The following is a 23,322-nucleotide window of genomic DNA, read 5'->3' as shown; positions in this document are numbered from 1 at the left end:
GCGGCGGAAACCATGCAAGGCACTAGCCAGCACATCAGGAGCAATTTGGGGTTCAGTGTCTTGCTCAAGGACACTTCGACACTAACTCTGGGGGAGCCCGGGTTCGAACAGGCAACCTTGCAGTTGCCATCCAGCCACTCTACCCCTGAGCCACCGCCACCAAATATGTATTTGGCTCCACAAATCCACAAAATCCATAGCCAAAAATAAATACAAATAAAGAGCATATGAAACAAAGACATCCAACTTCAACTTTTCTCCACAATTCACATCAAGGGACCCTCACTTATAAGGCTATATTTGGCTCCACAAATCCACAAAATCCACAGCAAAAAAATGAAAAATAAAAAGTATACTTTCTAAGCACCGCGGGCGCCATGTAAAAGTCACAGCCCCGTTCAAAGGCTGGACGGATGCAGCTGCCGCGTGAATAGTGATCCAATGTGTTACAGGTTAGCCATGGAGTCCCAGTTGTCACATGGGGCTCAATAAGGCTCACGCTGCCGAATACTAAGCAGAGTCACCTAGTCTCACCCTCTTGACTGCTCACTACAGCAGTGGTTCTCAACCTGATTTGGGGGTGGGGGGTCCCAGATGACAGTGAAGTCACAATTTAAGGACTTTTATAATACCGCTGTGACAGTGTGACCCCACCCTGTCACTGTCTGTTTGTTTGTTCATTTGCATGCCTTTCAGTAGCGTGCACTGTTTAGGTAGGGTATGGATAAACTACAAACTATAAGCAAGCAGCAAACAGATCACAACAGCACTCACCATATTTCTGATGCTCAACAATCAAACAGTTACAATGGGTCCTGTCACTTTAAATAGGGAGAGCACAGCTGAACACTAATCAGGCCAATTTGGGCCAAACCAACTCCTGTCTAGGGATAGGGAGGATTATTTGTCGCCGAGGGACATTACATTCTAAAAGGACTTTGGAAAAGGACTTTGGAAAACGAAAGACTTTGTGAAAGAGAAGAGCTACAAGCTCAAATGAACTGAAATGTATATAACTGTGTTTTGTGACAGTTTTGAGCAACTGTAACATGTTGTGGATCATGTTGACCCCTTTTTCATTTGGTCCTATGTTGTGGGAGGAGCCAGGGAGTATATAGCTCTGGTATATAGCTCTGGCATTGTCAGTCAGTCTACTGTCTGATGCTGGTCAAGGAAGTGTCTGTCTCTGAGGAGACGTTTGGTCGCCTTTGTTTTTTGTCACATAATCTGCACTTGGGGAAAATAAACATTGTAAAACTCTGCCCGCCTGAGACAGGGGTGTGACAACCGCAAAGGCTCAAAAAGTAAAAGTCCATTACTGCATCGAAAGTAATCAACAAACTATGCTATAAAAACTGGTCAAACATTGTCCGTAGTGTCAAATAATACGAGAAAGAGGCAACAATTGTGACAACAGGTGATGTACTCACTGTGAGCTTGTGGATAGATCTGCTATTTTCACAAATATATCTGTGGAAACGAGTTTCTTGACGGTAGTTAAGTATTGAAAAGGGCCTTTCTGTGTGGAGTTTGCATGTTCTCCCCGTGTCCCCCTAGGGTAGGTACCCTCACAAAAACATGCCGTAATCCTGGTCTCTAAACTACCTCCCCATGGCTAGCCGGGGCGCCTGATGGAGGGGTAAGGAACTGGTCGGAATAACGTGTTCCTTCCACACGCTACGTCCGGCCGGGGGAACTCTCCCCTGTCAGGTGAAAAGAAGCAGCTTGGACTCCTCATGCATAGAAGGAAGCATGAGGTCAGTCCGCTGCCCCCCCCCCCCAGGTTGGCAGAGGAAGTGTAGCGCCCAGGATTACATTAGATAATTGACACTGGGTGATAAATTGGGTTACAAAATTGTGGGATAAAACATTTAGAAAAAAAAGGAAAATTGGAAATACTCCAGTGAAGTAAAAAGAAAAAAAATACTAATCTAGTATGTAGTTACGAGTGTGAACTGCCTGCCTGTCATTTTGTTGTTGGTGGTGATGTAGCATTGGCTGCTATGATGTGCTGTTGTAGTGTCACACAGTGGAAAGGAATTTTCCCCCTGAAGAGCTAATAAAGTGTAAAGTCTGAAAAGACACCGTGTAACTCTTCTAATGAGGCAGGTTGAGGCATGATGCAACGCAATGAAAGATATAGCCGGAGAGACTTCAATGGCTACAGTTGTACCGGTGGCACCACTTTTATAAATTATATATGGATACTAGTGGGAGTTGTGTCACATATCACACATATCGCACGCACGCACGCACGCACGCACGCACGCACGCACGCACGCACGCACGCACGCACGCACGCACGCACACACACACACACACCTTTTTAGCCATTTTTCTCCACAGTTTCGTTGCTGTGCCAAATAATTCCTCCCATGCCTGTGTGTGTTGTGACTATAGGGGGGTGTAACGATACATTTAACAGCGATACGATACGTATCACGATACATGGTTGACGATACGATACATGGACGATATTGGTTCATTATGGCGATAAGATATGATACCATTCAATTATTTAAAATCGATACTGTGACTATTTAGCAAAGACTTGTGGATGAAGGAGTTTTTTTTAAGGGAAACCTATAATCTCTGGCAAATACATGGACATTATATTTGAACACATTGTAGACAAACCTGCACCTTGACGAAGAGAATACACACATTTATCGATAGACAAAGCAGAGCGACATGGAATGGAAAAGTAATTAAACCCCCTTTTATTTTATTCTTCTTAAAATTGGTAAATACAACGAATAGGAATAGACTATGTGACAACCAGGTATAGTCTGGTGACCACCGGAGAGACGGGTGACAGCCGGAATGTAGACGGCACCCGGGAGCAGTGTGGGTTGGCGCCCCAGCCTGCATCCTCCACGAGGAGGAAGGCCAAAAAACCTTTCGGTGAGGCCTTTAGGAGGGCCATCCGAGCCGCAAGCGGAGTCTGCAGTACCACCATTGCCCAGGGGGAGCCTGCAGAACCATTGCGGCTCAAGAATCCACCACTACTGAATGAACTGTCTGGTGCTGGGAGTCTGGTGCAACGCACAGGTCCTGGCGGTACTCCTGGTGAGAGCAGGAGTGGACCTGGTGAGACGTAGGAGGGGCCCGGACAGGAGTCAACCCACAGAGCCTAGTCCTTCCACGCGCCAGAATGGTACCTCCCAGTCCCGGCAGAGTATAGTTCCGAAGTAGTTCCAAAGAATTATTGTGTGGCCTTGGTCTTTCCCTAGTGGGTCTGATCGAGGGTAGCTACTGGGACGTAAGTCAGGACTTGATCACCCCGGCTGGGTCACCCGAGTGAGCGGTATATGATGTTCGCGAGAGTCCAGACCTGCAACCCCGATGACCTTGGGATACATCACTGAGCATACTGTACATCCCAGGTGCATCCATGCAATGTATTGATACAATTGCTTATTTGCATTGCAGAACGATTCGATGGTGATTATTTTGCATTTCAAAATGATACGATGTGATACAGAGTCAAAACGACGCGATATTTTGAGTTTTCATGTTGATATACTTCGATTCTTGAAATGAAAATAGATTTTTCGATGCAGTTACTATATTGTTACACCCCTAGTTGTGACTGCATCCTATACGTGCTCTCATGCCAGTGTGGCGCTCCCACCACGTGGCTCAAGTTAGCTAGAGACGGCGCCCCTCCGCCGTGGTGTAAAACTATACTTTATCGGCAAAAAAACTGGTCTGCGGTTGTTGGGGAAAATAGTGGCGGGAGCGGGATTCAAACCCAGGCAGTGGGATCCGTAGTCTTGTGATTAGACCTTTTTTTTTGTCATCAAAGTTTTTTAATGGTTTTACAATAAAGCATACAAAAATACAAAATACATGACTTACACAAAAGAAAGAGACAAGAAAAACAAACAAAAAAAACAAACAAAACAACTAGCAGTCAAAAAAGAAAAACCCCAAAGGACAACACCCCTCCACATTCTGTTGTTGACAATAGTGATTATATCCGTAATGTATTACCAATTACAAATTGTTAATGCAACCATCCTTTAATATACAAATAAAAGTAGTCCCATATTTCATGGAACTTCCCTTTGACATTGTTCCTCCTGGCAATTGAGTATTCGAAGGATGCAGTTTCCGTCATAAGTTGGGTCCAGTCTGTGATCTCTGGCGTAGCAGAGCTCTTCCAGTTTCTCAAAATCAACCTGGCTGCAGTAATAAGACCTGCAGTCACTAATGCATGTTGTGCCTCGGTGACCCCCTGTGGCAGCACTGTGCGATCTCCCAAGAGACATAACCTTGGGCATTTCCAGAATGGTATAATGCTAGCGAGTTGGCTGGGCTAATGGGTGTCAGGCCTGTACCTACTACCTCTTACCAGTATACTAGTAGGAGGGGGACGGGCCAATCAGAGGCAGACGGGGCGTTACCAAGTCTAGAAACGTCCGTAGTCTAGAATTAGGCGTGAGAGGCTGCTGCTGATAATGCCAAATGGAATGTTAGGCAAATTAATACACAATGATACAAACATATGCATTTGGCAGTCTATAAAACGTGACAATACAACAAGCTACTGTTTGTATATGCTACTGAGTGTACAGTACATTTGCATGACTGTAGGTGCGTGCGTGGGAGTGCTGTTGGTTGTTGACATAAATTAAAAACCTATTAACCCCCCTTGGGCAAGCTGCAACTGCCAATGCATTTTACTTACACCCACCACCCCCCCTCCTCCCCCGGACAAACTGCACGGCGGAATACTTATTGGAACGCCACTGGGTCGATATGCACTATGCATGCATACATAGTTACAGATGTCCTGCCATTGGCAATTCAGTAGATTGTCAGTGCATAGTACAGACACAGAACATGGTCAGTGAGAAAGGCAGAGTTGCCAAGGTGTTACTGTATATGTTAACCCATTCAGGCCTGACGTCGAAATTTAAAAAAAAAAGTTTTCTAAATCATGACAATTTTCGGAAAGATTTGAGGCACATTTTAACGATTTTTCAAAAATAGCAGACCTACAAGTTCATAGCGCGCCACTCGGTGGCGCGCTATGAGCTTGTAGATCTGCTATTTTTCAATAGCTAAATTATAACAATGTTTAAAACACCAAAAGGGGTTCCCGCCCCAAAATGGGTTAATGGTTAATGTGGTTAAACGCTAACGTGACATGGATGCGTTCCAGGTCTCAATGGATTAATTATATTCAAAATTGCAAAGCAGTAGAATTAGCAAGGCTAATCAGTTGAGAGAAAAAAAGCTGTCCTTCTCCCCCATAGAGATGCATGTTACATGACTGGATTTCTCCATATAAATAATTGATTATTTCAGTATGGGAAGAGCATCAAAAGGTCTTCTGAATCTAGTCAACCAGGCCTGCAGTAGGCTATGCACTGGACGGATTTGAATGACATACGAGGAAATGACAGAGGGAGAAACCAACTTTTAACGACCACCCGACAGGAGTTTTCAAGCTGCACTATACCGGTAAGACTACAATTAGTATTATTGCCATCACCTGTGTGTGTCAGTCGTGTAACCTTCTCGACGCTAAGCCGTGTATAATAATATACACGGCTTAGTGTCGAGAAAGTTACACGACTGACCCACCCAGCACTGCGCAAAAAACAAGGATTACGTTTTTTTTTGTTCAACAACACAGCCATGCAAAATAACATTGACAGCTATGAGGTGGCAAAGCTCGACCCGCATAGCAACAGTTGCTAAACTATTTGGATTGGCTTTTTGGGGTGGGATTTAGCCAAGGGCTAATAAGGTGTTCCGTGTTCGGGAGACGGAAGCCGGTAATTGTCACTGCACGGCGGGCGGAGGAGCCCTCCCGCTTTGGCAACACACACACACACACATGTGTCGGGAGGAATCAATCAATTGGCATAACGACAAAACTGGGGAGACTGCTCAGTGTTTTATCTTTTTTTTTTTTAATAAAGACATAAGACATTCTACTACACTTGTGGGGACATTTGGCCCTCACAAGTACAGTAACAGCAACACACACACACACACACACACACACACACACACACACACACACACACACACACACACACACACACACACACACACACACACACACACACACACACACACACACACACACACACACACACACACACACACACACACACACACACACAGGAGGACAGATGGTGTATTGTAAGTGGTAGATATGCTCCCTGTCCTCCTCGGGGATGGCCACAGTGGAGAAAGGTGTTAGGCATGTTAATGAGCCGCACGGGGAGAGGCCCTGCTGGGTTACTGGAGCAGCATTCTACACCACGCACGCACGCGCATGTACACGCACGCACGCACGCACGCACGCACACGCACAGTACTTGAGAGTCCATTACAATTTTTAGGTATGAAAATGTCTGCGGCTGAAAATAGCCAAAATAACACACACACACACACACACACACACACACACACACACACACACACACACACACACACCTGGCCACAGTAAAGAATAATGTCCCGTATTCAAGATGTGCTGATACAAGGCAAATATAGTTGAAAAGATCATGAAACCATCCATAATGGTGCGTGCGTGCGTGCGTGCGTGCGTGCGTGCGTGCGTGCGTGCCACTGTGTGTATGTATACTGTAGTGCATATGAATTATTCATGAGAAGTCATACAGTAGTGTTGTGTAAGCGGCCCTGCTGACAGTGTGTCATCATCGCTGTCGGGCAGCAACCCTGTATCTCCATATCATCCCTATGTTTTACACTTGCATAGTTTTTCTCTCTGTTTTTGTTGTAGTAATGCCTCACTCTGCCATAGCCTACTACAGTGTTGGCACCAAGGGCTCCATTTTCGTCACCGCTAAACCCCTTATCCCTAAACTTGTTTGCGTTTTTTACTATTTTGAAAAACTATTTTGAATAGTTCAACTAGCCAATCTACATTGACACGTTGTGAGCTTGTAGACTGGCCATATTAACTATTGAAAAATGTTTTGCAAAATAGTAAAAAAAGGCAAAGAAGTTAAGGGATAAGGGGTTTAGCGGTGACGAAAATGGAGCCCCAAGCCTCCAGTAAGGCTATCCAACATTGAAGCTGCCACTACCTAGTGGCGAAATGTGGAATTGCAGCACTTTCATGGAGGTGGACGGACGTTCATGACGGTTCAGCTCCGGCAGTCTTCCGGGTGCTTCAAAACACCACTGAGCAACTAACGCTCCGGTTCAGTCTCTATCCTTTTATTACTCTATGGTTGGCACACAAGTTCACAACACAAACTAGCAAAAACCGAAGGTCGCTTGTGCCTTAAATGTCTCATTGCATGCGTCTTTCTCTCATTGTGTTCCACCTGGGATAAATGGAACAAACATAGTATACTTTAAGTTCTTCTTATGTAGACGTCTCCCTTTTTAGTATCAACATAATTGCCAATTATTTGTGGGCGCCCTTGCAACACCCCTCGGCCCACGGATTTGGGAACCGGTGAATTAGGTGCAGGCGCAGATTGGACATCTGGAATAGTCCCCGAATCTCCCGGTGTGGCCTTGGCCTGCAGCGCGGTGACTCATTTGGCACAGAGCCACTTGTGATTAAAAATGCAACGGGGGAAGATAACTCGGAGAGATACAAAAATGAAAGGAAGTGGAGAGGTCAAGGAAAACTAAAAAGCAAAAAATGTCATCCATTTAACCCATTTTGGGCGGGAACCCCTTTGTGTTTTAAACATTGTTATAATTTAGCTATTGAAAAATAGCAGATCTACAAGCTCATAGCGCGCCACCGAGTGGCGCGCTACGAGCTTGTAGGTCTGCTATTTTTGAAAAATCGTGAAAATATTTATTTCAGAAAACTGGAGGATTTAGAAGATTTTTGTAAAATTTCGAGGTCAGGCCTAAATCGGTTAAAAAGAAAGAAAGAGATAAAATGCTAAGGAAACTGAACCTCCCTAAAGCTGTGGGTGCTTTAATAAACTTGAAAAACCGCCACCACGCAACTAAGTACAAGATAACCTTTCAGCTAGCCTGCTTTGACGTTGAGCAAGCATTCCAAACGCATCTTCAAAAGTTGGACCAAAAAACACAGAGAGCAGAAAATAGACCTCGTATGAATGGTGAGTGTCATAAAGTTGACCTTTAAAGGCTAAGCTTGAGTCCTCAGACCTGTACACCTGCAGTACTTGAGTCCACAGGTAATGCATACAATACAAGGCTTAGCAGAACAGTTTGCTGGAATGATGACAAAATCATCGCTGTGAGCTGTTAACCTTGCATGAACAAAATGGTTACGTTTCAGGAAATGGGAGTCATTGAATCCATTGGATTCATTTCAATGTAGTTATTATTTAGTATAATATATGTTTCTATAGTTAATGCTTTCATTGGTTCAATATTCATGATAAAACCCAAAGACACATACTTAACACCATGGAGGCCCGGGGCGGAGATCTCCGTCAAGTTCAAGGTCATGGTCAAGTGCCCAAGCCGGAGATTGATAAATAGGACGGAGATTAATGATATCAAAACCGATCGCATCGCTCTAGAGCCTAGGAGCGCTCCTTCACGTCATCGAAAATGTTCCCTGCCTGTTTAGCTGACGAAAACGAAAATCTTAAAACGATCATAACTCCCGATCTAAATCATCCCGTCTAATTCTGAAAAAAAGGTCCTGTGTTAGACGGCGCTCAGCGGTCCAGTCGCTAGTCGCGATAGATTTATTATTACCTCCCGTTGTTGTCGGTCGACTCTAGAGTGGTGTGGCTATTGTTAGCTGCTACACACACATGCACACCAACTTCCGGTGCGCCGGTAAAAGTGGTCCGGGCGCTATAAATGATGGGCACATGGATTAAATGGATTAAATAGGTCCGGGCAAGCAAGGTGTTAATCACTTTCTTAGAAAGAAATAGCAGATCTACAAGCTTGTAAAATCTTCCGCTCCTCTGGCTTTGCTGCATCTGGCCCTGCGCACGCACGCATGAGCACACGCACGCACACACACGCACACGCACAGATGGAATGACATTCTTTCATAAATGCATGGTCGGTAAACAGAGGGGGAGGAAAAGCATCTGCTGAAGAATGTGCCATCAGCGTTTGTCCTTCGCCAGGTGAGGGTAAACGGAATACTTTGTGCTACTAAAGTGCGGCGACACATTTGAGCCCCGCGACGAACTTAAATCTAAATGACATGCCTGAATCTGAATGGCATGCTGACTGATTGCTGAATGTAAAAATTAAATGGTGTTTTTATTACACAAAGGACCGGGTCGAAGGCCAAACACAAGTGGCCCAGTGCAATTAGTGTGAACCGGAGCCGCACTATTCACCAGACTTTGTGACTCAAAAATGCCTTTTCAGGAGAGAGCAAACACTACGTGCACATGAACTCGCATCCGCGTGGGTGGGTGCGCGTGCGTGCGTACGTGTGTGCGTGGGTGGGTGTTTAGATCTTGAAATTGGGAGGGGGGGGGACATTCTTTGAAGTACAAAAGCAAGAGTGGCACAAAGAAGTAAAGTGACTTTATTGCAGACGTGCTTTCGTTCCCCACACAGTGTGCAGAGCAGACAGATCGACACACACACACACACACACACACGCACACACACACACCACAGACTTGCCAAGGCTATCGATTGAAAGTGTGACTGTTCTCAGCCAACCACCCACTCAGGCATGTAGAGTTACATTAATCAAACCCATAGCTCTCTCTCTCTCTCTCTCTCTCTCTCTCTCTCTCTCTCTCTCTCTCTCTCTCTCTCTCTCTCTCTCTCTCTCGTGTGCAGGGCCCCTGTGGGGACAACCTTCCAATATGAACCGGTAATGTCCTACACATATCTGCCTCCTCCTGTCTCCTACAGTACCTTACACTGTACTTCCTCAGTGAGCCCCACACACACAACAGTTGAAACAGCAGCAAGGTTTGAAATAATGATTTGAAGTCAAATCCCCCTTCTCTCCTGCAGGTATCACATGTAACATGTCACACTGCCCGTCATTCAGCACACCAATTCAGGCTCCAAGTATCTTTACTCTAATTCAGCACACCAATTCAGGCTCCAAGTATCTTTACTCTAATTCAGCACACCAATTCAGGCTCCCAAGTATCTTTACTCTAATTCAGCACACCAATTCAGGCTCCCAAGTATCTTTACTCTAATTCAGCACACCAATTCAGGCTCCCAAGTATCTTTACTCTAATTCAGCACACCAATTCAGGCTCCCAAGTATCTTTACTCTAATTCAGCACACCAATTCAGGCTCCCAAGTATCTTTACTCTAATTCGGCACACCAATTCAGGCTCCCAAGTATCTTTACTCTAATTCGGCACACGAATTCAGGCTCCCAAGTATCTTTACTCTAATTCGGCACCGCATTAAAGTAAAGATACTTGGGAGCCTGAATTGGTGTGCCGATTTTTTTCTTTTCTTTTCTTAGGTATTGATGTGCGTGTCCTTTTTGACTTGACTGACCTTTGTTCAGTCTCCTAGAGCTACACTGCCCATCATTACCTTAACCCATTCTGACCTGAGATCAGATTCTAAAAAATGTCTTCTACATCCTGACAGTTTTCTGAAAAAAGCTATGTTTCTATGTCAGTGGTTCTTAGTTTTTTTCAGAAATAGCAGACCTACAAGCTCGTAGCGCGCCACTCGGTGGCGCGCTATGAGCTTGTAGATCTGCTATTTTTGAGTGGTGTAAACCACTCCAACAACTGGCTTTGTACCTGTGTACCCGTGTTCGTACCAAAAAAATGAGCATGGTTACTATGGTCACTGACATTACGTCAGACCACAGCTGATCAGGCTATATAAGACCTTGCACCACTCAGTTCACACGGGTGTGATTTTTCAATAGCTAAAGCATAACATGAAATGGGTTCCCGCCCAAAACGGGTTAAGAGCACGGTCGCTATACCTTCGAGTGCTTCCCATTGAGTAATTGCCTTTGGTTTTAATGACTTTTCCAATTACGCCTACTTGGCTTCAGCGCTCCCCCTCCCTCTCTCCCTCTTCACCCTATAATCTCAAACATTTGTCCTCCATTAGGCTATTCCCCTTCCACACCCATCAATCATTGACTTGACTTGTTCTATTCTTTTTGTTCGGCTGTACAACAAAGCCCCTGTACAAAGCACAGCCACAGAGAGACAAATGGAGGCCAGAGGTGCCAGACAGAGAGGAAGAGATAAGAGGGTCACACAGGGTGTGTTAAGGCAGGGGTTCTCAACGTTTTTGGCCGGGGACCCCCGGAAATGCTTTGGCAACGTCTCGGGACCCCCGCCCCGCCCCCTCCCGACCCCCAATATAAATTGACTGCTACAATAACCTTAAACCATTTTGGGCGGGAACCCCTTTTGGTGTTTTAAGCATTGTTATAATTTAGCTATTGAAAAATAGCAGATCTACAAGCTCATAGCGTGCCACCGAGTGGCGCGCTACGAGCTTGTAGGTCTGCTATTTTTGAAAAATCGTGAAAATAAAATTTAAAAATAATTATTTATTTTTTTTTGAAAATAATTTGGGGACCCCCTAAAATAATTTGGCGACCCCCCGAGGGGTCGCGACCCATGGGTTGAGAACCCCTGTGTTAAGGGGCTATACCGAAAACGAACACCGTGGCAACGTGAATGTACCGTAGTCCTTATTCGGGAGATTCAGCTTGAGCTTCACGCATAGCTGATGGCTGCAAAGGTGGTATTAACCCATTTAGACCTGAGATCAGATTCTAAAAAATGTCGTTTTTCATTTTTTCAAAAATAGCAGACCTACAAGCTCGTAGCGCGCCACTCGGTGGCGCGCTATGAGCTTGTAGGTCTGCTATTTTTCAATAGCTAAAGCATAACATAATGCTAACACCAAAATGGGTTAAGGAGCACACTGTAGCTTTACTCTTACGACATGGCTTTGTGGAAAATGAGATTGTCATGCGACAGAGGCAGTGGAAGCAGCTTTACCAAGTCAATAGCAGACATTCAAGTGGAATATTCAGACTCAAGTATATGCATTTTACACAAATAGTGTACACGTGTACAGAAAACAATATGGGGACACACCGATAACCAACACCCACTGTTTAACATGGGGGACGCAGGTTCTCTGTAGAATCACAGGAGCAGTCGCACCGCCAAACTGAATGCAATACACTGACACCACGGCGCGTAATCAGCGCCTCAAACTGTGACTCCGCCCACCCCCGGGGGGAAGTTGTGATTTGCTCTTGTTTACTGCAATGCAATTTGCGGCATTTTAAAAACAATATTGAGCAGAGTAGCGATTATCAAACGTATTTGCAATGCCATACGTTGAAAGATCTGTTGCCCGTGGACAAGGCACGCTACCTCCGCAAGTTAGATAGCATCGGCATAGATGTTTGTCTGTATGTGATTAAGGATTGGACCAAGTTGCATTGGCAGCCATAGAAAATTCTTACCCCAGGCTAAAACCAGATGTGACGTTTTTGGGCGTTCCTGTCTAGCGTGGTGTCAGTGTATGTCATTGCAATAAATGGTAAATGATCTTAAGTGTCCAACCAAACTGACAGATTCTGGTCTGGATCTAGCATATTACTACATGGTTGTCAAAGGAAAAAAACATCTACCTATTGAACAAAGGCTCAGGAGTTAAGAGTCTCACTCCTGTAACACCTCAACACATAGCTGGGCTGCATGGGACGGGAATCGAACGTGTAACCTTCTGGTTCTCTCTGCCCATTCTGCTATGACCGCCCCCTATAGCAGAATCACACAAAATCCGGTGGTTTGAGAGATACATTACCCCTCCCACCACCGCGCATGCACGCACGCACGCACGCACGCACGCACGCACGCACGCATGCATGCATATATGCACAGAGAAGGCCTACCTGCTCTTTGACAGAGGCGAGGATGGCGGAGGCCGTCTCCGTCTCAGATCCGGCTCCGTTGGAGGCTGGCATCGCGGGGGGCACCGTGGCACCCTTCTCCTGCTCCGCAGGCTGCTCTGGCACCGGCATCGCTCCTGCACATACAACAAATATCAATGTCACCTTCGGCTTATTAAGTCTCGCGTAGCCAGACAACTATTCCACAATCTCCGAATACTCTATAGAGTCTGGAACTACTCCCGAAATCCGAGCAAGGAAGCTGGCATTTCCGTTCACGTAAATATATTTAAAGAAATCTTTATTTTTTTTTTCCATTCCTGCTAAGCGGTATAAGCTATATATGCTTGATATGATTTATATTTATATTAGGCTAAATGTGCGCAACTGTAAAGATGGGGAGGAGGCTCCACTTCCACTGTATTGCTTATACTCGTGAGTCATGATAGAGCTTCCGTTGCTCCAGACTGTATGATGGAAGCATTTGAAAATTGCGAGAGGCAACAGTCTGGCGAACGTACAATCTGGGAGTTGTCACGACTCGAGTTGGCTTTGTCCGCGGCGTAACCGTCTTTAAATAAATACTTTTTGAAATGTCTATGGGAAAAATGCATTGGGATTCATTTCCTGGGCCATGGTAGGGGGCGGGACTGCGACGCTCTATAGGTGGACAGAATAGACACACCAAACACAGACGTCAATGCAAATATGTTGTTGTTGTTGTTCTCGCAAGATTTTTCGTTCAATTATCTGTCTTTGTCAAACTGTCTTTATAGGGCAGAGGTCCCTGGCAGCAGTCATCATCATCATCATCATCATCATGATGATAAAAGGCACCGCTCACTTCACACAAGTGTTATTTCATACTACATTATCTCTCCAGGTTAACATAATCACATAAAAACGTGGGCTACAAAAAAAACATAAACATATCAGTGCTTTATTGTCATTGTCGTAAAATGGACCCTTCTACCATAAATTCCGAGTGTGTCATTCATAATTGTCATTCAAAATTCTACTTAATCTATTTAAATCCTCTATTCTCAGAAAAATAAAAATAAACACCCGTGTGAAGGGAGGGGCGCTCTTGTCATCGTACAAATACGAGTCATATTTGGCCACATTTTGACATAATTTCTCCTTTCATTGTCAATGGCCAAATATTGAGACGTGTGGGGACAAAAGCTGTATATAGGAGGCGGGGCTAGCACCCCTCAAAAATCACACTCGTGTTAAGTGAGCGGTGCTCTTATCATCATACATCATCATACATCACATTCCGTGCTCAGCCAATCAGCTGAGCACATTCCGCGCTCAAACGGACAGACACACATACACACAAAGCCATGCATAGGAGTGGATAGTGCCGCATTTCTTGGGCTGCTTTTTACTGTCAACACCAAAGCTCTTAAAGGGGCATACCACTCATTTTCAACATTTTACCATGTCATTAACATACCTTAGAGCTTTTGTGTGGAAATAATAGAAAGGTCCCCCCATTATGTGTGTCCTAGTATGAAAAGTATGAAAATAATCATTAACATGGTGAAACACATCTTGATGACATCATCAAGATGTGTTTCACCATGTTAATGATTTTTTTCAGACCTCCAGTTCTAAGAAACATAGAATGGGGGGACTTTTTTATTATTTCAGCTCTAAGGTATATTAATGACATAGTCAAATGTTGAAAATGAGTGGAATGCCCCTTTAACCAAAAATACAAGCTCGCAGAGCAACGTGTTGGCTTTTTCTAATATGGATGATATTAATATTTTATATTGCACGCGTCGTGCATTATGTTTTCATGTTGAGTACTGTACATTCCTCCATCTGTCCAAGTTACTTCTACAAATAGCACTAGTCAAAGATGTACACGTCCGGAAAACCGGCACTTTGACGGCACTGCCCACCAGCTGCTCATAGCCCCGGAACATATGAAAGGAACCGTCGGAAATTGCCGGAAGCTTGCGAGCTTGTAGTCTGGAACTCACCTATGCTTTTTATGGCATAGGCAGCTCCCGGCAGGATCCGCCGGGAGAAACTATGCGCAGCTGCGCGACATGAGACTAATTACTTAGAGCGACAGAGAGAGAGAGGAGTGTGTGTGTGTACATGTGTGCGTGTGTGTGTCAATTTAACAAAGGTGCAGACGATCAGAAATCAGCAGAGAGTGAGCGATGTTTGCGCTACTCTATGCCGAATTGAAGTGGACTCGGACCCAGACTTTTTTTTCTCCCTGGAAATAAAAACGTCTGGGTTTCCGAGGCTAGCGAGCTTGTGACCAGCTGGCTCAACTTGTAACGCATGTCTGACTGTATACCTATGCCTAGACTAGTACCTACCCTACCCCAACCCCTAACCTAACCTCACAGGGAACACATGTCTGACTGTATACCTATACCTAGACTAGTACCTACCCTACCGCAACCCCTAACCTAACCTCACAGGGAAGCCAAGGGAGTCCATATTTGGGCAATGTTTTGCAGTGCCTGTATATATATAATGAACGCTTCTTCATGTTTACAGACGGGATCAGAAGACACACATAGTCGTGATACAGAATACAATTTGTAGTTTATATTTCATTGTTTAGACGTTTTGCAAGTGATGGAACACTCTATAGGTGTGGGGGTTGGGGGTCCTCCCCCTGTTATCAACGAAGTCCGTTGTAATAACTGTTCCGAAAAGCAAATGAAGCAACATTCTTTGGGCGTGAATAGTGGGAGTGCATGCAAGAAGAATGACTCTATAGCCACTGATGAAGTCCGTTGTAGAGGTTGTTGTGAAAAGCAAATGAAGGAAAGTTCTTTAGGCATGAACAATGTGAGTGCATACAGGAAAAACGACTCTTTCGCCAATGATGAAGTCCGTCGTATTGACTATGACAAAATAATGATGGAACATTCTTCAGGATTGAACAATGGCAGTGCACACAGGAAAATTGACTTTACCAGTGAACCGGCGGTCCGTTACATGGACTATGAAAAACAAACGGCGGAACATTCTTTTGCCGTGGACTTTGGGAGTGCTTACAGGAAAAACTACTCCTTTACAAATAACGAAGTCCATCGTATAGACTCGGAAAACCAGCGGCTGCTAAATATCCTGTCGACCATGTCTCCCAGGCCACTTCGAGCGAGCCGGATCATGAAAAAACTTGACAACGACATATACAGACGGTACCAGGAGGAGGTGCTGTTGAGGAAGCCAGTACCCCAATATGAGGACACCCCATCAGTTGCCCAGAGCCCCGCAGAGATTGCGCCGGAGCCTCCTAGCGAACCGCCGCAGGAAACAGAGGAGCCGGAGGCGCCACCTGTGGAGCCGGAGGTCCCGGAAGAACAGGAAACGCAAGAGGTGCCTGCGGAGCCCGAGAAGGCCAAAACGAAACTAGAGGACGACGAGGATATGTACGAGGATGAAAATGCCCCTCCCCCCGTGTTCTGGGATGAGGAGAAAGCAAAGCTGTTATTAGAATTGACTGGAAAGCTGCAGGAGTGGGACGAGGAGAAAACCATGATGAAAGAGCAGCTGCTCACTCAAGAAGCCGTCTTCGATGACAAGAGATCGGAGATGAAGGAAAAGATGTCCGACATGAAGCAATCTATCGAAGAGGAGAGAGAACAAATGGAAGATGACCTGTCCGACGTGAAGCAGGCCCAGAAGGACGAGATAGCAGAAATGCGGGCAAAATTTAAAGAGCAACTGGCTAAGGCAAAGGAGGAATTGGTTCAGGAGCTATACATCGCAGAGGAAAAGATGAAGATCTTGGAGAAAGACTCGGAAAAACTCAAAAGGCTCAGAAAGAAATTGGCTAAGAAGGAAGAAGAGTCAGAGGCCCAAACAAAGTTTCTGGCAGAGAATGAGGACACAAGCATCACTCTCAGTAAAGAGAACGCCACCCTCAGAGAGACCGTGGCCGAGAAGGAGGAAGAGCTGATCGCTTATGAAGCGAGCGTGGCTGAGGCAGAGACACTGTGCAGGGCCCTCAAGGCGGAGGTCGACGTCCTCAAACAGACTCTGTCCGAGAAGGAGGAAGACAACGCAGACTTCCAAGAGACTCTGTCGAAGAATCAAGAGGAGATCAGCGCCCTGCAAGAGCGTCTTTCTGAAGGGGACGCAACGGTTCTTTCGCTCAAAGTGACCTTTACAGAGAAGGAGGGAGAGCTCAAAACCGCCACGGACATTTTGGAACAGAAACACAAAATCTGGGATCAGCACAGAGAGGAGTGGAAAATTAAGGAAAATGGGATGAAGGCTGAGAACCGGACGTTGATGGAGGAGAGCTACGAGAAGGAAAAGAAAATGCAGGAAGAACATGACCAAACCAAGGAGCATCTAAGAAAAAGTAAGAAGTTTAGTGCAGATGTTCAAAAAAGGTATTCGGAACTCACAACACACCTGTCACTCATCAAGGGAATTCACAATGCCCAGGCAATAGTCAGGAAACGACAGGATGACGAAATGGGTGACATATGCTTAAAAGAAGACGAAAAACCGAAAGAAGAAGAGGTATGTGTAGATGATTGCCCGTGTTGTCAACCTGTCCACAATGTACCCCATGATCAGGAGCCGTCTAACGAGGAAGTGTCTGGAACTGAAGTGTCCGGAAGTGAAGTGCCCGGAAGTGAAGTGCCCGGAAGTGAAGTGCCCGGAAGTGAAGTGTCCGGAAGTGAAGTGCCCGGAAGTGAAGTGCCCGGACGTGAAGTGCCTGGAAGTGAAGTGTCCGGAAGTGAAGTGCCCGGAAGTGAAGTGCCCGGAAGTGGGAAAAAAAAAAAAAAAAAAAGAAGTGAAGTTTCTGGAAATTAAGTTTGACGATAGATGGTGCAAGCGTTTGTGGCACCCCCTATGGGCAGAGGTGAAATTGTGTCGGAAATTGCCGGAAAGGCTGCGAGCTTGTGACCAGCTGGCTCAACTTGTAACACATGTCTGACTGTATACCTATACCTAGACTAGTACCTACCCTACCCCAACCCCTAACCTAACCTCACAGGGAAGCCAAGGTAGTCCATATTTGGGCAATGTTTTGCAGTGCCTGTATATATAATGACGTCGACCAGGTCCGGAAGTGAAGTGTCCGGAAGTGAAGTGTCCGGAAATTAAGTTTGACGATAGATGGTGCAAGCGTCTGTGGCACGCCCTATGGACAGAGGTGAAAGTGGTTTTGGAGGCATGCTGTATGGAGGCCCCTCAACATCTGACTCCAATTTGGATATGTTTGGATCTCGCGTGCATGATACAGTATATATCGTTGCTGTATCGTTGCAGACATTTCCTAGTATAACTATCAGTGACAACCTGTTTATTTCATAAGATATGCTTTTTGAACAATACTTGTACAAAGACATAATGGGAAGTATTATGCGTGTCTTAAGTACCAGGTCTTATTACTTAACTTAAGACCTGGAGGCGTGATCAATGCCATTTGGCCACTCAGAATAGCCAAATGGCATTGACCAGGCCTCCAGGCCTTAAGTTAAGTAATGACTTTAGTTTATTTTAAAGTATTTGTTAATTATTAATAAAAGATTAACTTTATTTATCAGTAGGCTAGCCTAAATAGAAATACACTTGTGTCATCATCAAACACGTTTTTATTAATTCATCTATTTATCTGTGTACAATGACAATCTCTCTCTGACGCACACGCACACACACTGTATTTTTAGTTTTAACTGTATTTTGTGTATTGCCTTCACTCGTGGAATGCTCCATAATTATTTCCATAAAAACGTTTTTTAAAAGTAAATTGGACGTGTTCTACCCGGCATGTTAGACACTAGACAGATATTTTTGGTGGATCCAAATAGCATAATAGTTTCTCTCTCTCTCTCTCCCTCTCTCCCTCTCTCCCTCTCTCCCTCTCTCCCTCTCTCTCTCTCCTCTCCTCTCCTCTCCTCTCCTCTCCTCTCCTCTCCTCTCCTCTCCTCTCCTCTCCTCTCCTCTCTCCCCTCTCTCTCTCTCTCTCTCTCTCTATCTCTCTCTCGACATTTTAAGTGTGATTCATACCAGGCTCATGGAAACACATTTTATTTCTGTACAGTAATATGCTGCTAGAAAAGCTACGTCAATGTATTGCTTCCTGGTGTCGGTTCCAACCAACCCCCCCCCCCCCACCGCCAGTGCCAAAAAGGCATAAGCGAGGGGGGTGGGGAAAAGAAACCCCCGAGCAAGGTGAGACAGCATTTACAACCGAGTGCCACAAAATGATGACACAGCACTGCATGACCAGAGCAGACAGATGAAAGTCCCGCTCCGATTTGGTATACTAGTTTTTGTACCTCTGGCACAGAAAAGACATAAAAGACATGATCATTTTATGGGATATCGGGATATCTATCTTATGGCATATAGTTTATACCACAGGTTTGTATTTTTAGCACATATACAGTATAAAAACAATCTTCTGCAGTTATCTGGAGTGCCAATTTCTTCTTAGTGTTTTCAGTATTGGCCGGTATAAAAACCAGAGATCGATCTAAAGAGACTTCAAGTTTACGGCCTTTCTTAAAAGTAAGTCGTGCCTCAGGTGGTTTTAAGGTTCCACAAAATGGTTGCTTAGATTGGATCATCCATGCATGCGCTTAACACTTTAATTGCCCGGAACTATTTAATCCATTACATTCATGCGCCCAGTCGATTTATAAACACGGACGCCTTTTCCGGACGGACCGGCCGGAAGTTCATGATGTTGTGTAGCAGCTAACAATAGCCACAGCACTATAGAGTCGATCGACAACAACGGGAGACAAGAATAAATCTATCGAGACTAGCGACTGGACTAGCACCGTCTAACACAGGATCTTTTTTCAGAAAAAGACGGGATGATTTAGATCGCGATTTATGAACGTTTTTAGATTTTCGTTTTCATCAGCTAAACAGAGGAGGGATTTTTTCGATGACGGCTCACTCTTGCGCGTCACCGAGGAGAGCCCAGCAGACGCGCCTGGGCTATACAGCCATGCGATCTGTTCTCGTATCAATAAACTTCGTCTTTTAGACAATACTTCGTCCTGAGCGTCGGGCGTTACTAATAGAAAGGACAAAGAACTTCGTCCTGGGCGATGGGAGTGTTAACTTGAAAGAATCAAAGTCAAGTCTTGTATTTCTTTAAAAAGAAAGAAAGTGATTCATTTATTTGATGCCTTATTACTTTGATGCCAGGGTTTGAAGGTGTTATCGTTGGGGAGGTGTTATGCCACAGGAGTGAACGGGGAGAGTGATTGATGTCTTTCCAAACTTTACGGCTATTAAATATGATGGGATTGCAATTTGCTATAGTGATGCGTTTAACTGCTGACGAGTCAAAATAAAGAATGTATTTTATTTCATAAGGTGGGCACGCTGTCAGCTTGTAGATCTAGTATATTTGAAAAATCGTGAAATGTGCCTCAAATCTTTGAACATGTATTCTTTCAGAGCGAACCTTTTTAACTCAAATGCATTGCTTCTGGGTGTGTCCCTGGAACTACATATTTTCAGATGGGAGTCTGCAGCCAAATACAGATAATTCTGGGGGTCCTTGACGTGAACAATGTTGAGCACCACTGACATAGAAACATAGGTATTTTTGAGTGGTGCAAACCACTCCAACAACCAGCTTTGTCTGTATGTTTGTGTACCTGTGTACGTGTCCGTGCACAGGTGAGCATGGTTACTATGGTCACTGACATTACGTCAGACCACAGCTGATCAGGCTATATAAGACCTTGCACCACTCAGTTCACACGGGTGTGATTTTTTTAGATAACTGTAACTTTTTTTCGGCCTCAGGTCTAAAGTGGTTAAAATGACCACTGGCATACAGGAGATAAGCTTATAGATGCAATGCTATCAAGCACTACTACAGTGAATGCAGCGCTGGAATGTGTAACCATTTTGAGGTATACTTTGACTTTACCTGACTATTTGCACCATACACTTATTATTTGACAGATTACCAGTTACTTTTCAGATTTGGATTATAATACAAAACATACATTAAGCACTTTATATTTTTATATTGTGGTATTGCTACTTTTTACTTAAATATGGAGTGCCGTGATTTTTTCCACCCTAAAACATGATCACCAGGTATTATTTATAATGAGTGTACAGTATTTGTTAAAATGTTGTTTTTATGTGGACACACCCACCAGTTCATTAAGTATGCCTGGTTTGCCTGGTGGGTGGTGATGGGTGGTCTGGTGATCCACCTGAACTGAAGCCGCCCCCACAGCTGTTTGTCGTATGATAAAGGGGGAGGGGTTAAGGGAGGGGATGATATTGTGATGTCACTATATCACTGTTTTTTTTAATTGGCACGTTTGACTGTCAAGGTTTCAGCCTCCAGGAAGTAACCCTGAATACAAAGGGAAAACATCATTGCACATAACCACGCCAAGGGGTCTAATGACGTACTGTCACCTCATAAACACGTGAAAAACAGGAAAAAATACTAAAATCACAGCACTCCAGCTTTAACCCATTCTGGGCGGGAACCCATTTTGGTGTTTTAACTAAGCATTATGTTATACAGCAGCGGTGGCCGAACGGATAGCGGCGCGGTCTAGATACCGGAAGGTTCCCAGTTCAAATCAGCCGTCCGACATGTTAAAATTACCACCGCTGAAATGCCCTTGAACAAGGCATCAACCACTACGATGAAATGTGTTCTATGAGCAGGGCCTGGCTGGAAACAAGTTCTTGAGCTTAGCCCAGATACCCTGGGTAAATATAGATTTCATTTCATACTTTAGCAGATCTGCTATTTTTGAAAAATCGTGAAAATGCTTTTGTGGAAATCTTTGAAAATATATTCTTTCAGAAAACATTTGTTTTATTTCTATGTCAGGTCTAAATGGGTTAAGTAAAAAATCGGAGTACTTCTTCCATACCGAGTGAACATGGTAAAAGAATCAATAGTTGTTGTTTTTCGTCCTCCAACTGAGCACAAGGATGGTGTACTGAAGATGCGTCTTTAGGCGTGCATCAAAGGGCTGTCTTCTTTCATGTACTGGTGGTGTGTACGGTCGGTGCATCGGTTATTGCGGGTGGAATGCCTTCTGTGCACACACACACACACACACACACACTCCGCAATCTGCACTCTGCACTCTGCTTCACAACTTGTCTTGCAAGCGTCACAAAGACAGCGATGCTCGTACTGTATGTCGTGGTTGAAATGGAAGGAACAAAGGAACCGGTCTGCCCAAGTCAAAAAGGTCCTGTGTGTGTGCCGGTCTTGTGTGCACGGGTGGACGTTCGCAGAAAACTAATTCCGAGGGGCTAGGGGTGCTAGCCCCTCCAATATTCAGCTATTAGTGTAGATTTGGGGATCAAGGTAGAAGCGTTCACGTCGCGATCCCTGTCAAGCAACACTTGTTAACACTTGCTATTACTTGCGAATTCTACCAAACACTTTGAAGCCGAGCCGAAAGACAAGCCGGTCCAAAAGCTCAATGAATGACAGTAGCCCATCAGTCCGTCAGTTCCGTCCTACACAAACATTAAATTCCCATTGACAATGAATGAATGAGAATTGTACATCATAGTGTATGAGCGAATCGGCATAGTGTCTATTTTTGAGGGGCGCTAGCCAGGCACTCCTATATACAGGTTTAATGTTTGTTTTTAGTTCAATGTTTGTTTTAAAAACGCGATTGACAATGAAGGGAAAATTTACGTCATCTTGTCCCTAACACAAACATTAAATGCCATTAACATTTTTTTTGTGTTGGCACCGTTTGTTTTACATCACCATTACATCACCTAATCAACATCAGTTAGACTTTAATATATTAGCGCCCCTCACTTCACACGGGTGAGATTTCTTAGATTAGATTCCCATTGACAATGAATGGATCATTTTATACGTCAAAGTGTCTGAGCAATTAGGCCTAGTGTGTATTTTAAGGCATGATGATGTACGATGATAAGAGCGCCCCTCACTTCACACGGTTGTGATTTTTTTCATTTTTATACCAACCCTGAAACTTCCTCTGCCTCCGTTATTGTCACTCGCTGTTGGTTGGAAAGCTCTGTATGGCCAAAACCAAAACCCTTACTTTTCGGACGGTTTCGGACAAGTTTCCCTTACACGTGTTTGTTGTTCCACAAATAGCAGATCTACAAGCTTACCTTTCCCACGACACTCATGTACTACGAAGTATGGCACTTAACAAAAATCACACCCATGTGAATGTGAAGTGACATAAAATATTATAGACACTATGCCTATTTGCTCAGACACTATGACGTAAAATTCTCCATTCATTGTTATTGTGAATTTAATGTTTGTGCACGACAAAAATAGACACTAAGACGGAAATCTATACACTAATAGCTGAATATAGGAGGGGCTGGAGCCCCTCAAAAAAAGAGAACATATTAAAGTTACAACATTCATATACAAGGTTTCTGCCTGACAGCGACTATGCAAGCTCATCAGAATGAGAGAGAGAGAGAGAGAGAGAGAGAGAGAGAGAGAGAGAGAGAGAGGGGCAGAGAA

The 23,322-nt window shown here is 44.5% G+C and overlaps 1 protein-coding gene across 1 annotated transcript in view; it reads right to left on the bottom strand.

The window, feature by feature from the left end:
- LOC306913334 (catenin delta-2-like) overlaps positions 1-23,322 on the bottom strand; it is a gene marked incomplete at its 3' end in the record, with an annotated part of 786,501 nt that overhangs the window by 667,915 nt on the left and 95,264 nt on the right. The window contains exon 2 of the mRNA XM_079489921.1: positions 12,834-12,967. Coding sequence (XP_079346047.1) covers positions 12,834-12,962 — 129 coding nt within the window. The 5' untranslated portion in view covers positions 12,963-12,967. The remainder of the gene's footprint in view (positions 1-12,833; positions 12,968-23,322) is intronic.

Source organism: Electrona antarctica (genome assembly GCF_951216825.1).
Source record: "Electrona antarctica genome assembly, chromosome: 20".
In the NCBI taxonomy this organism is placed as follows: Eukaryota; Metazoa; Chordata; class Actinopteri; order Myctophiformes; family Myctophidae; genus Electrona; species Electrona antarctica.
This window is presented reverse-complemented; position numbering and strand designations above follow the sequence as displayed.